This window comes from Rhinopithecus bieti, unplaced genomic scaffold (assembly GCF_001698545.2).
Source record: "Rhinopithecus bieti isolate Rb0 unplaced genomic scaffold, ASM169854v2 scaffold_39746, whole genome shotgun sequence".
NCBI classification, from domain to species: domain Eukaryota; kingdom Metazoa; phylum Chordata; class Mammalia; order Primates; family Cercopithecidae; genus Rhinopithecus; species Rhinopithecus bieti.
Window position 1 is genome coordinate 1267828 of NW_016816960.1, and position 14792 is coordinate 1282619.

At 39.5% G+C, this 14792-nt stretch overlaps 1 protein-coding gene across 8 annotated transcripts in view; it reads left to right on the forward strand.

Moving 5' to 3' along the window:
• SETD2 (SET domain containing 2, histone lysine methyltransferase) overlaps window positions 1-14792 on the forward strand; it is a 154945-nt gene that overhangs the window by 48637 nt on the left and 91516 nt on the right. For all 8 annotated transcript variants that reach the window (XR_001882170.1, XR_001882169.1, XR_001882172.1 and 5 more), the window contains exons 4-6: window positions 2426-2557; window positions 5763-5891; window positions 13958-14081. Coding sequence is in view for 4 of the 8 variants with exons in the window: in XM_017855700.1 (XP_017711189.1) it covers window positions 2426-2557; window positions 5763-5891; window positions 13958-14081 (385 nt within the window). In the remaining 4 variants the exon portion in view is untranslated. The remainder of the gene's footprint in view (window positions 1-2425; window positions 2558-5762; window positions 5892-13957; window positions 14082-14792) is intronic.

Here is a 14792-nt window from a genome sequence, read left to right on the forward strand (position 1 = left end):
CCTGATGTAAATGTATGCCTATTGTGCTTAAAAAACCAAAACAAAAAGTATTCTACCCACTTACTCTCCTTTTTTGGAAGTTTTCCTGCTAGTTGGGAATCAACCTAACCATTGTACCTTTAAGCATCAAAATGTTATTAAATCAAGTTTTCCACTGTGTATAAGGTAAAAACTTAATTTTAAAGGTAGGTTCTACCAGAATTTTTTTTCTATTAAAAAATAATCTTTTAACACAGAGCCTTTTACAGTTACTTTCATTTATATCTAGTTATAAATTAGGTTTACATTTAAAATATTCAATATTTTAAGTAAGTACCCTTTAGGAATTGTGTGAGTTGACTAATGGAACTTACAAGATCTTTGTAAAAGAATATAAATAAAACTAATCAGTCCAATTCTGACTTTTCTTTAGCATTGAGAATCATATATATATATATAAAACCGTGCACATAGATTTGGTTAGGAGAGGGATAAGAGGGCTTCCACCACTTTGCAGTGGGAAGGATTTATATATATTCAACTTTTTTTTTTTTTTTTTTGAGACAGAGTCTCACTTTGTCGGCCAGGGTGGAGTGCAGTGGCGTAATCTTGGCTCACTGCAACCTCTGCTGGGCGCCACCATTCCCAGCTAATTTTTGTAGTTTTAGTAGAAATGGGTTTCACCATGTTGGCCAGGCTGGTCTCGAACTCCTGACCTCAGGTGATCCGCCCATTTTGGCCTCCCGAAGTAACTGGGATTACAGGTGTGAGCTACCACGCCCGGCCTATTTATTCAGAATTTTGAAGTACCTGTTATTTGCTAGGCATTTAGGAGCCACTAAGAAGGCAAACTCTTATAAGAAATATAATATGAATATAATGAAAAGATTCTTCTTATGTTTAATGGAAAAGGGCTTACTTGCCAAAATGTATGCCCATTAGTCCTATTCCAGTCTTCTAGAGCAATACAAAATAAAGCTGCTGCTGATTCTCCAAAATTGTTGCTAAGTACTTCTAAATAGATAATTTTGTTTAGTCATCTTCAGGCTAAGCATATTCATATACTCATTAACGAATTATGTCTTTAATCAAGAGGAATCATTCTTTTCACCTAAACTTAGTTAAAACTATCATAACACTCTTTAGGCACTTTATAAAATTGGCACTAGAATAGAACATATGTTGAAGATTAAAGCAGATAAGAGGTAGGAGATAGCCATTTAGAGCAGCTATGCTGTTTCCTGTTTGATAGTCAAAGAGTGATTTATAGTTCTTATAGTTCCCTAATCTTAAAAACATCTTAACAGATCTTTTCGACCATCTTTGTTTTTTTGTTTTGTTTTGTTTAGACCAGGGTAAAAGACTAGTTCATCAGCAAAAAGGCCAGTAAATAATCACATTTTCACTTTTGCTTTGCAACTCTGGTGTGGGTTATTATGAACCCAGTCAAATTTTAGCAGTTTATGTTCTCCTCCAAAATAAATCTGTCTGCATGGAGAAAGTTTAGCCCTCTTAAACTTTTACCTGATTGTTCTGTAATTATACTTCATTTAAAAAATTCAATCTGCTTTTAAACAAAATTTATGCAAATGTGATGTTACCGAAAGATACTCTAAAATATTGGATTTAGAACTCACTCTTATTTTTTTAGAAACCATTTTTCTCCCTTAATCTTATATCTCAACTATTATTTGCTCATCCATAAGGTCTGATTCTTAAACTTAACTTTAACCAGCTATGTCACTATTTGAAATGCGTGCGTTTTCGTATTTTTCCCAGAACCTAGTATGACTTTAACACTTGAAACTGTTCAGAATCCAAGGCTTAGCTGACCTGGACTAGGAAATAAGGACTGAGTTCCAGAATGATTGGTTTTGAACTCATCTCATCTTCCCCCATTTGCCAAGGTTAAGTTTGCCCTTCTCATTTTTTTTTTTTTTTTTTTTTTTTTTTTGTAATCTAGTTCTTAGGATTTTCAGTCTCACAAGTACTAATGATTAGATGTTTTATTTTGAATGCTTGACTTACAGGAATCATTAAATGTGAATCTAGCCAGGCGTAGTGGGTCCTGCCTGCGATTGCAGCACTTTGGGAAGTGGACGCAGGGGGATTTCTTGAGCCTGGGAGTTCAAGACCAGCCTAAGTAACATAAAGAGACCCTGTCTCTACAGAATATTAAAACAAAAACAGAAATTAGCCAAGCGTGGTGGCATGAGCTGTGGTCCCAGCTATTCAGGAGGTGGAAGTGGGAGGGTCATTTGAATCCAGGAGGTTGAGGCTGCAGTGAGCCATGATCACATCACTGCACCCTGGCCTGGATGACGGAACAAGACCCTGTTTAAAAAAATCCGAAAGAATCTAATGAGATTTAGCACGTTTGATTATATATGTTATATCTTTACCAGGAAATTTATTTAATCAGTTTTTTTGACATTTTACCCAATAGAAAGAAGAATAAATCTCATCGAGATATTAAGCGAATGCAGTGTGAGTGTACACCTCTTTCTAAAGATGAAAGAGCTCAAGGTGAAATAGCATGTGGAGAAGATTGTCTTAATCGTCTTCTCATGATTGAATGGTAAGTAAATTAGAATACTCTGCTTTTGCTCAACACTTCTATTAAATGTCTCTAAATATTGAATTATCAATGAAGAATAAAATTTAACCTTTCTCCTACCTATGAATGACTATAAGCAAAGAAGTATAGTAGACACTTTGATGTGTAGTAGAAAGCAGATATTAATAGGGAAACAAATTTCCCTTGCATTGTGCATTAGATTACAGTACCCACCATGTTTTAAGTGCTGTGTAAAGTAGTCCTATAGTATTAATTTCTATTCAGTACTTTTTTTTATCTTATAATATTCATGTCCTAGGAGGTAAATACTGGTATTTTTTAGCTTTCACTATAAAGTGAAATAAAACCGTAACATTTCAGAAATGCATAAAGTGAATGTCTTCTTCTCCCAAGCATCGATTCCATTGTTTTGTCGTTTTTCCAGAAAACTTTTAATGCCTTTGCTAGCATAGGTAGATGTTTTCCTCTTTTTATGTATGCAGATAAAATCTTATTCTATATACTTGCTTGGATTTGCTAATCAGACCTAATCAGAGCTCTATGTACAGACCCGACTAAATCTTTCTCTTGACTGCATTATGTATTCATAGCTGGTAATTATTCTGTTGACAGACATTTGTTTCTGTATTGTTCTTATAAATAGTAAGTATCTTTACATTAAAAAATTTAATCTTGGCCAGGTGTAGTGGCTCATGCCTGTAATCCCAGCTATTTGGGAGGCCGAGGCGGGCAGATCACTTGAGGTCAGGAGTTCAAGATCAGCCTGGCCAACACGGTGAAACCCCATCTCTACTAAAAAATACAAAAATTAGCCAGACATGATGACACATACCTGTAATCCCAGCTACTCGGGAGGCTGAGGCAGGAGAAGCACTTGAACCTAGGAGGTGGAGGTTGCAGTGAACTATCACTCCACTGTACTCTAGCCAGGGTGTCAGAGCAAGACTTTGTATCAAAAAAAATTTTTTTGACCAGTCTGATTGATGAAAAATATATTCTTGTCTTTAACATGGAAAGAGTATACCTTATTTTTAATGTTAGTGAAGTGTTTTCTTCTCAAAGCTCAGTTTTTGGTTTTGCTCATGTTATAGTGTTGTGAAAATAAAATATATATACCTTGAAAAAATAAAGAGAAAGCATTTTTGGTATTCTTTTATCCAAACTAGAGAGAGAGATGACAGTACAGATGTAAGAAGAGAAGACATAGGGTTAGCATTATTCTAACTTCATATTGTTGCCCTAGTCATTCTTCTGGGTTTTCCTGCCAACCTTGTGAAGCATACATGAAGAAAAAAATTTCTTCATATTATTCACACACTTTAGTAGTTCTCTGTTGTTCTCATGATTAGGTTCAAACTTTGCCTTGTATCCAGAGCCCTTCGTAGCATATCATCAGCCTGTCTTTTCATCCTCCAGCAACTCACCTTTCTTACCAGTTATCTTTAGTTGTTTCATTTCCCTTTGTCCAAACAGGGATTGTTTTCCTGTTTCTGCACACAGGCAGGGACAGTTGTATCTCCAGGTTTCTTTATGAGATTCTGCCTTAAATTCTCTTCCCTCCTGAAAGCTTTCCTTTATACTGCCTCACTCTGGAGCAAATCCTTCATCCTTTGACCGTTGCTAAAAACGTTATTTGCTGCTGGGTTGGCAATAAATAATAATGTATTAAAAAGGGTAATTTCTAGTAGTCTTTTTTTTTTTCTTTTTGAGACAGTCTCCCTCTGTCGCCCAGTCTAGAGTGCAGTGGCGTGATATTGACTCACTACAACCTCTGCCTCCAGAGTTCAAGCAATTCTTCTGCCTCAGCCTCCCAAGTAGCTGGGATTACAGGCATGCACCATCATGACTGGCTAATTTTTGTAACTTTAGGAGAGACAGCATTTCACTATGTTGGCGAGGGTAGTCTTGAATTCCTGACCTCAAGTGATCCACCTGTCTCGGCCTCCCAAAGTGCTGGGATTACAGGCACGAGCCACCGAACTTGGCCCCCTCTAGTGTAGTTTTAATCATTGTTAAAAACCTTTATATCTATCACATATTAAGAAGTCAGGCCGGGCGCGGTGGCTCAAGCCTGTAATCCCAGCACTTTGGGAGGCCGAGACGGGTGGATCACAAGGTCAGGAGATCGAGACCATCCTGGCTAACATGGTGAAACCCCGTCTCTACTAAAATACAAAAAAAAAACTAGCCGGGCGAGGTGGCGGGCGCCTGTAGTCCCAGCTACTCGGAAGGCTGAGGCAGGAGAATGGCGTAAACCCGGGAGGCGGAGCTTGCAGTGAGCTGAGATCTGGCCACTGCACTCCAGCCTGGGTGACAGAGCGAGACTCCGTCTCAACAACAACAACAACAACAACAAAAAAGAAGTCAATCAGTGTTTGATTTTATCATTTTTACTCTAGGATCTATGGGAGAAGAGCCTTGCCATGTTATTCTGTTTACTCTGAACAAGGATATGTTTAATAATGACTTTAGATTATCTTAATTGTAGATCAAGTAGTTAGCTGCGTTCAAAAAATGAAAAGTGATTAGAGTAGAAGGAAGGGAAGGTGCACTTACAGAAAATAAGTTCTGCAGAGTTGTCAATGTATGGAAAGCTTACATGCAGCCTGAAAATGTATTATAGACACCTAGAGAGTGGTAGACATTTCCTGTGATGACCAGATGTCAAGGCTGTATTGTGGGTATGATCTGTTCAAGTAACAATGTAGATACTCAGTTCTAAGGAATCCCTTTGTGATGGAAGGAAGGGAAGGCTTAGCTGGCGGTTAGTCATACATATGCTAATTATACCATAAAAGTATGTATACGTGTAGTTATACTAACACATTTTTTCAAAGTTACTTTGGTTCTTTTGCTGCTTTAAAGAATTAAGTTTCTGGCCGGGCGCGGTGGCTCAAGCCTGTAATCCTAGCACTTTGGGAGGCTGAGACGGGGGGATCACGAGGTCAGGAGATCAAGACCATCCTGGCTAACACGGTGAAACCCCGTCTCTACTAAAAAACTACAAAAAACTAGCCGGGCGAGGTGGCAGGCGCCTGTAGTCCCAGCTACTAGGGAGGCTGAGGCAGGAGAATGGCGTGAGCCCGGGAGGCGGAGCTTGCAGTGAGCTGAGATCCGGCCACTGCACTCCAGCCTGGGTGACAGAGCGAGACTCCGTCTCAAAAAAAAAAAAAAAAAATTAAGTTTCCTCCTTTTCTCATTTCAGTTCTTCTCGGTGTCCAAATGGGGATTATTGTTCCAATAGACGGTTTCAGAGAAAACAGCATGCAGATGTGGAAGTCATACTCACAGAAAAGAAAGGCTGGGGCTTGAGAGCTGCCAAAGACCTTCCTTCGTAAGTTCTGTTTTAATTTCGTTTCACTTCACTTTTTTTTTTTTTTTTTTGAGACAAGGTCTCACTCTGTCACCAAGGCTGGAGTGCAGTGGCACAATCTTGGCTCACTGGAACCTCTACCTCCCGGATTCGAGCGATTCTCCTGCCTCAGCCTCTCAAGTAGCTGGGACTACAGGTGCATGCCACCACTCCCAGCTCATTTTTTTTGTATTTTTTGGTAGAGACGTTGTTTCACCATGTTGGCCAGGCTGGTTTCGAACTCTGACCGCAAGTTATCCGCCCACCTTGGCCTCCCAAAGCGCTGAGATTACAGATGTGAACCGTCGCGCCCAGCCTTCGCTTCATTTTTGTCTTGTTGAACTTAGATGTTTTTGTAGGAAAACAATTTCTGTATTACACTGAGGTTTAATGATGATTATTATGTAGAATGACCACTTGGTAGCTGGTTTGTTGTTAAAAAAAAATTTTTTTTTCTTTTTTGGTAATTATGTTTTCTTTAATTCCAAGTAACTACCAAGTGTATGCTATGGACCCCCAGAATCTCTATGAAGCTATATAAAAAGGAGTTGGGACAGAATCCATTAGTATACATAAAATTGAGTTGGGGTAAGAGTAGAAGACAAGGCCAGGTGCAGTGGCTCATGCCTGTAATCTCAGTGCTATGGGAAGCTGAGTGGGAGAACGGCTTGGGCCCAGGAGTTCAAGGTTACAATGAGCTGTGATCATGCCACTGCATTCCAGTCGGGATGGCAATGATCTCTTGTCTCTTAAAGGAAAAAACAAAAAGAGTAGAAGAGAGTACCTGAGCATATCAAGGTTAAGAATTAAAACATACCTGATAGATTAATGATGATCAAGTATGAATGAATGAATGAATAAATGTTGCCTTCCATCTAACTCGTGTAACTTTTTAATGTAATACAGCAAAAGGTTCACTTTATTTTCTACCATATTCAGTGTTTCCTGGAAATGTTTAAGTTTCTTATATAGAGCATATTTAAAGTATTCTTGGCCGGGCATGGTGACTCATGCTTGTAATCCTAGCACTTTGAGAAGCCAAAGTGAGTGGATCACCTGAAGTCGGGAGTTCGAGACCAACATGGCAAAACCCCGTCTCTACTGAAAATACAAAAATTAGATGGGTGTGGTGGCGCACGCCTATAATGCCAGCTACCCAGGAGGCTGAGGTAGGAGAATAGCTTGAACTTGGGAGGCAGAGGTTGCGGTGAGCCGAGATCATGCCACTGCACTCTAGCCTGGGAGACAGAGCAGACTCCATCTCAGAAACAAACAAACAAAAAAACCAAAATTAGGCTGGGCGTGGTGGTTCACGCCTGTAATCCCAGCACTTTGGGAGGCCATGGTGGGCAGATTACCTGAAGTCAGGAGTTCAAGACCAGCCTGGCCAATGTGGTGAAACTCTGTCTCTACTAAAAATACAAAGATTAGCTGGATGTGGTGGCAGGCGCCAATAATCCCAGCTACTTGGGGGGCTGAGGCAGGAGAATCTCTTGAATCGGGGAAGCGAAGATTGCAGTGAGCCAATCTTCAGGCTGGTCAGGAGTTCAAGACCAGCCTGGCCAATGTGGTGAAACTCTGTCTCAAAAAACAAAACAAACCAAAAATTAGCCAGGCATGATGACGCACACCTGTAATCCCAGCTACTCGGGAGGCTGAGGCAGAAGAATTTGCTTCAACCCACTAGGAGGAGGTTGCAGTGAGTCGAGATCACGCCACTGCATTCCAGCCTGGACGACAGAGCAAGACTGTCTCCAAAAAAGAAAAAAAGTATTCTTAATGAAAGTCAAGTGCCTCATTGAAGTTAAATATAAAATATAAACAAATTACATGTATTTATGGTTGAAACATTTAAAAAATACATAAAAAAATGGAAGGAAATAAAACATTTGCTGGATTCTAGTACCTTAGACATAACTATTCTTTAAGAACGCTCTGAGCATATGGCCACACTTGGATGGGAGTTGGAGTTGGGGCAGGACTTGGTGGGGTTTAGTCTGTTTATTGTGGGAATTCAAAACACAGGTAATAAAGACAGTAATTTTTTTTTCTCACCGTTTTCCCCTTGGCAATAATTTAGTTTTATGACAGGAATCCTCATATATCTTTTGATAAGCAAATTGTTCTTTATTTTTTTTCTTTTGAAGATAAGAAATGATGTTTATATTAATCTATCCTTTTGAGAACCAATCAGAAAAAAAACACGTTTTGTTACACAAAAAGGGGGCTGGTAGGAACCTCATAGATTTCCCTTCTCCTCAAAGTGTTGTAAAAACACATCCTGGCTCATAACTGTTTTTTATTATTTTTTATTTTTTTGAGACAGTGTCTTGCCCTGTCACCCTCACTGGAGTGTCCTGGCGCAATCATAGCTCACTGCAGTTTCGACCTCCCAGGCTCAATTTATCCTCCTGCCTCAGCCTTCTGAGTAGCTGAGACTATAGGTGTGAGCCACTATGCCCAGCTACTTTTGTTTTCTATTTTTTATAGAGATGAGGTCCTCACTATGTTGCCTAGGCTCCTCATAACTGGTTTTTAATTGTTTATTTGAAACAAATATCCCACAGAATTGTCATATGCCCCATATCCAATTCATTGGATTCTTTGTAATATTTTAAACAAATAATTGATTATACTTTCTTTGAACAGTGTTAATGATACAGAAATCAATACCTCTCAAAGCAGCCCATTGAATTTCCAAAATCACTAGTTCTAGTCCAGACACACATTTCCAAAGATGCCTTCTTTCATTCTGCCCTAGCCAGCCAGGCCTTCTTGAGAGTTTTTTTTTTTTTGTTTTGTTTTGTTTTTTAAAGTAACCACAGTTTGTACGCAAGCCTCTCTTAACAGAGACAATAGTGGATGAGCTGTCTGGACACTGGTCCTTTGTGGTATCTGCAGTAAAACACACAGCTTCAAACCTGATCTAAATTCTGTTACTTGCAGCAGACACTCTTTGATAGCTCAGTGCTCTTCTCATATTGAGGGGAAAGGAGATTGGGGAAGGGAGGAAAGGATGCGTGGCTCCAGTTTATATGCCAGGTTAAAACTTCCTAAAGCTCTTTTGTTTTCTTCAGCTATTCACAGAGAACCCTGCTTTGGTAAAAGATACTAGGACTTAATGTCTCTGTGTTTCCCATACCTTCCTACTCCTATAATTTCCACATGATGGTAATACCAGTAGTTATGAATTTCATAAAGTAGTCACAACTCTTGAGTTGTTTACTGGTAGAATATTACCATTTAATAAGCACAGATTGTCAGATCTACACAGGATGAGAAATTATTTGGAGCTAAGTTGCTAGTTAGTGTTAAAGTGCCATGGTGGACCTCACCAAAAAACCAGATTACGATCAAAACCCCTGTAGTTTTAGGAAATCTCCCAGTTGTAGGAAGAGAAGGCAGGGCTGTCCAGGTTGACTTAATGTAATTGGATACCAGATAGGGTTTTGAGGTAAAATTCACATAATATAATATTGACCATTTTAAAGTTTACAATTCAGTACCATTTAGTGCATTCATAATCTTGTGCAACCGTCATCTTTGTCTCTGTCCAGAACATTTTTATCATCTGAAAAGGGAGCTCTGTACCTGTTAAGGAGAATCTTCTCATACCCGCTTCCTCCCAGGCCTGGCAGCCACTAATTTGCTTTCTGTGTCTGAGGGTTGGATCTATTCTCGGTATTTCATATAAATGAAATTATACAGTATGTGGCCTTTTGTGTGTGGCTTCTTTCGCTTAGCATTATGTTTTTGAGGTTTCATCTGTACTGGAGCATGTGTCAGCACTTAATTCCTATTTATGGCTGAATAATAGTCTCTTATATGGATATACGATATTTGTATATCCTTTTGTTAGTTGATGGACATTTGGGCAAATGAGGCTTTTTTAAGATGGAGTCTTGCTCTGTCACCCAGGCTGGAGTGCAGTGGCACGATCACAACTCACTGCGACCTCTGCTTCCTGGGTTCAAGGGATTCTCCTGCCTCAGCCTCCTGAGTAGCTGGGATTACAGGTGTGTGCCATCATGCCCAGCTAGTTTTTGTATTTTTAGTGGAGATGAAGTTTTACCGTGTTGGCCCAGCTGGTCTGGAACTCCTGACTACAGGTGATCTGCCTGGCTTGGCTTCCCAAGTGCTGGAATTACAGGGGTGAGCCACCGTGCCTCGCCGAAATGATGTTTTTTTAGAAGCCATCTTTCCCTTCCACTTTTTTTTGTTGTTATTTTTCGACACAGGGTCTCACTCTGCTGCCCAGGCTCGAATGCAGTGGTGTGATCACAGCGTACTGCCACCTCAACCTCCTGGGCTCAGGTGATCCTCCCACCTCAACCTCCTCAGTAGCTGGGACTGCAGGTATACACTACCATACTCAGCTAATTTTTTTTGTATTTTTAGTAGAGACAGGGTTTTGCTGTGTTGCCCAGATTGGTCTCGAACTCCTGAGCTCCAGTGATCCTCTCACCTTGGCTTTCCAAAGTGCTGGTATTACAGGCGTGAGCCACCACACCTGAGCCGTTTTATTAATAAAAAGTTTCAAACTTACAGAAAAGTTGAAAGAGTGAAACAGTTAGCCTCCATATAAGCACCACTTAGATTTTATAGTGTTTTTTTTTTTTTTTTTTTTTTGAGACGAGTCTCGTCGTCGCCCATGCGGAGTGCAGTGGCCGATCCTCAGCACTGAAGCTCCGCTCCTGGGTTTACGCCATTCTCCTTGCCTCAGCCTCGCCCAGTAGCTTGGGGACTTACAGGCCCCGCCACCTCACCCGGCTAGTTTTTTTTTTTTGTATTTTTAAAGTAGAGACGGGGGTCACCTGTTAGCCCAGGAATGGTCCCCGGTCGCCGACTCGTGATCCCCCGTCCTCGGCCTCCCAAAGTGCTGGGATTACAGGCTTGAGCCACTGCGCCCGGCCAGATTTTATAGTTATTAACATTTTGTTCTGTTTGCTTTATTTTACATTCTCTGTCTGCCCGTCTCTTTTTATCTATAGTCTTTTTTTTTTAACGAAGCTTAAAGAGAGTTGCAGACATTATCCTTAACCCCTAAACCTTCCATAGCTTTGCAGTGACAGTGACAGTTTCTGTCCTCATCCACCTGCCATAGTAGAGCCCTGTTGCCCTGAAAAGGCTTTAAGGAGAAGGAGTTCGATGAAGTGACTCTATTTAGCCAGGAGCAAATTTCAGACTTAGAAAAGATTAATAAGAATCATAAAATCACATTTCTCATTGCCTTTGCCTTCATGGGATTTAGTCACTGCATGCCAGGCAATTTGATGTTTTCTGCTTTGTTTTGTTTTATTTTGGTTTTAATTGAGACATGTAGCTTCTCTAAGAAACCTAAATCTTAGAGTTTTAAGGACTGCATGATAGACTTTTACATCAGCCTCATTTAGTTTTTTGGAGGTTAGGCAGCTGAAGGGTCTAGCCACTCTTCCTACATTCCCCAAATTCCTGAGGACTTTGAGATGCTTCTCTCAGCTGCTTCCTCAAGCTCAGACTATCAGATCCATGTGTGTTGGTATATCCTTCAGACTTCCTGATGTGGGGTCTCTACTCTGAGTGATTTTAGTGGCTGGTCAGGCTCTGATATTTAAGAACTTTTTCTAAATAAAGTGATTTGAGAGTAATATCATTAGAATTGAATATTTTAGTATAATTCAAGAAAGCATCTTTATGATATCATGAGGTAAATAGTTATTCAGGTGGAGTTTGAATCCCAGGCTGTGATTGAGCTTTGTGAAGTTGGATAGATCACCTACGTTATCCAAACTGTCTTATTTGTCAAATGGGCGTAATATTGATGCCAGATGACATCAGTTTGCTTTATTTTATTTTCATACTACCTTTCAAAACAGGTAATCAAGCCTTAAATGAGTAAGTTCAGGGAAGATAGATTTTTGGCAGGAGAGGGATTGGAAATATTTTTTATGTATGCAGTTCCAGATCCTGGATAATATATGTTTTGTATGTTTTGTAGTCACCACATTTAATTCACAAGGCAGTCTATGATGTCGTTTTCTTTTCTCTCTTTTTTAAGTTTTAAAAAATGTTTTAAACATTTTTTAAAATTTATTTTGATAGAGACGGAGTTTCGCCATGTTGCCCAGCTGGTCTCAAACTCCCAGGCTTAAGCGATCTACCCACCTTGGCCTCCCAAAGTGCTGGGATTACAGACTTGAGCCACTGTGCCCAGCCTTTTTTTCTTTTTTTAATGCAACGGGGTCTTGCTGTGTCACCTAGCCTGGAGTGCAGTAATGTGATCATAGCTCACTGTAGATTCAAACTCAGGGCTCAAGTAATTCTCCTGCGCCAGCCTTTCAACTGACTGGGCACATAATACCATGGCCGGCTAATTTTTAAATTTTTTATTGTTTGTCAAGATGAGGTCTTCCTGTGTTTCCCAGGCTGGTCTTGAACTCCTGAGCCAAAGCAGTCCTCCCACCTTGGCCACCCAGAGTGAATTTTCTTTTTCTTGAGGGAGGGCACTAATCCTAGAAGTGGAGAGTCCAACATTGTAGGACCTCAAATATTGTCATCATTTTAAATTATTTACAAGATGATAAGCTTCTGGGGTTAGAAAGGACATTTCAAATACTGGTTATAGAGGTAATAATTTGATTTTCTAGGTTTACTCATGAATAATCAGATTTTTATTATTGAGACCTAAATGTGTTTGTGATGGACTACTATATAAATATGTATATACATCCACTATAAACTTCTCCAATCCTGTTTTGAGCTCTGCTTTTAATATATGTGTTCTTTTCTCATTTGTTTTTAATGCTTTATTTTTTAAAGTAAAAGGATTTAATTTTTTTCAGTTGGCAAAGTTAACTCCTTTATTAATAAGTACATTGATTATGCCAGTATGTTGTAAACAAATACAAAAGATTTACATTAAAAAAAATCTCTTTGGTTAGAGTTAGGGCATGTTTATTTTGGGGGGATAAGAAAAGACCTTCAGGCAGGCCATTTCATGTCAACTTAGGAGCAAAACATAGTATGACATTTGTCTACATAAAACTAATAGTTGAAGTCATTGGTTAGAATGAGCTTTTAGAGAATAAAGAGAAGGGAAGAAGACTGAGAATTTAATATCTTCAGTACAGAATAAATAGGTAAATAATCAAGAAAAGAACATTCAAGGATATAGGGTAACTGAAAGATGCCAAAGAAGAAGATAAATCATAATTACTGATAACATTCTGAAGAGAACTCACAGAGAATGTCATTACATAAAGGGGGTTAGATTTGATCTTTAACGTTTTTAGAGACCTTTGAGAGTAAAGACAGCAGAAGAGCTGCTATATTTAAGTTGCCTTCTTTTTTTCTTTTTTCTTTCTTTCTTTCTTTTTTTTTTTTTTTTTTTTGAGACGGAGTCTCGCTCTGTTGCCCAGGCTGGAGTGCAGTGGCACGATCTTGGCTCACTGCAACCTCTGCCTCCCAGGTTCAAGCAATTCTCCTGTCTCAGCCTCCCTAGTAGCTGGGACTACAGGTGCATGCCACCACACCTGGCTAATTTTTGTATTTTTGGTAGAGTTGGGGTTTCACCATATTGGTCAGGCTGGTCTCCAACTTCTGACCTCAGGTGATCCACCCGCCTCTACCTCCCAAAGTGCTGGGATTACAGGCATGAGCCCCTATGCCCAACTGCCTTCTTTTTTTTTTTTTTAAAGAACAAAAATCCTCTAACTTTTCAGTGTCTCTTGATTTCTTCAGAGCTGTTTTCCAGCTGTTTATAACTGTTTTTTTGATATCGTAAGCCAGACTTGAATGTTTTAGTATCTAGTTAAAGGATGTATATTTTGGTAGTAGGTATAAATTATAAAAGCATCTTAGAATGAACATTCTTTGAAAAGTACTATGAAGGAGAAAAGTAACCTTGGTTAGAAGCTAGATACTTTACATATGTTTGGAATTTATTTTATGTAATAACTAAATTATCCATATTGCAATATTTATTTAAATTCCTTATTTCTGCCTGAGCATATATGTTTTCCATACTGCTCCTAGGCAGGAAGTGCTATTTTTTTCCTTTTGGTTTGCAGGAACACCTTTGTCCTAGAATACTGTGGAGAGGTACTCGATCATAAAGAGTTTAAAGCTCGAGTAAAGGAGTATGCACGAAACAAAAACATCCATTACTATTTCATGGCCCTGAAGAATGATGAGGTAAGCAGCATGGATATGTTTGCCTTGAAACAGATCTGTTAGGTTTGAAGGAGCCATTAATACTGACTGATTTTATTTTTTTTTTTTTTTTTTTTTGAGACGGAGTCTCGCTTTGTCACCCAGGCTGGAGTGCAGTGGCGAGGTCTCGGCTCACTGCAACCCGTGCCTCCTGGGTTCAAGCGATTCTCCTGCCTCAGCGTCCTGAGTAGCTGGGATTACAGGCGCCCGCCACCACGCCTTGCTAATTTTTGTATTTTTAGTAGATCCAGGATTTCACCACGTTGGCCAGGCTGGTCTTGAACTCCTGATCTCACCAAAGTGTTGAGATTATAGGTGTGAGCTACCGTGTCCTGCCGACTGATTTCTAAAATATATTAAGTGACAAAAATGAGGGGCAGAGCAGTATAAATAGTTAGCTTCTATTTGTTTACAAAAAGCATGGAAGTTACTGTTGCATCATAAGGTAGAAAATAAAAACATGGAAGAGAGAGGAATTTACATATATATGTAAAGATAAACGTAATGTGTTTTAGATTACAACTCTTAGAAATTATTGATGACCCCCAGAGGTCTTTTTCTTTCTTTTTTTTTTTGGGAGACAGTGTCTTGCTGAATTACCCGGGCTGGAGTGTGGTGGTGCCATCTTGGCTCATTGCAACCTCTGCCTCGTGGGTTCAAAAGATTCTTGTGCCTCAGTCTTTTTTTTTTTTT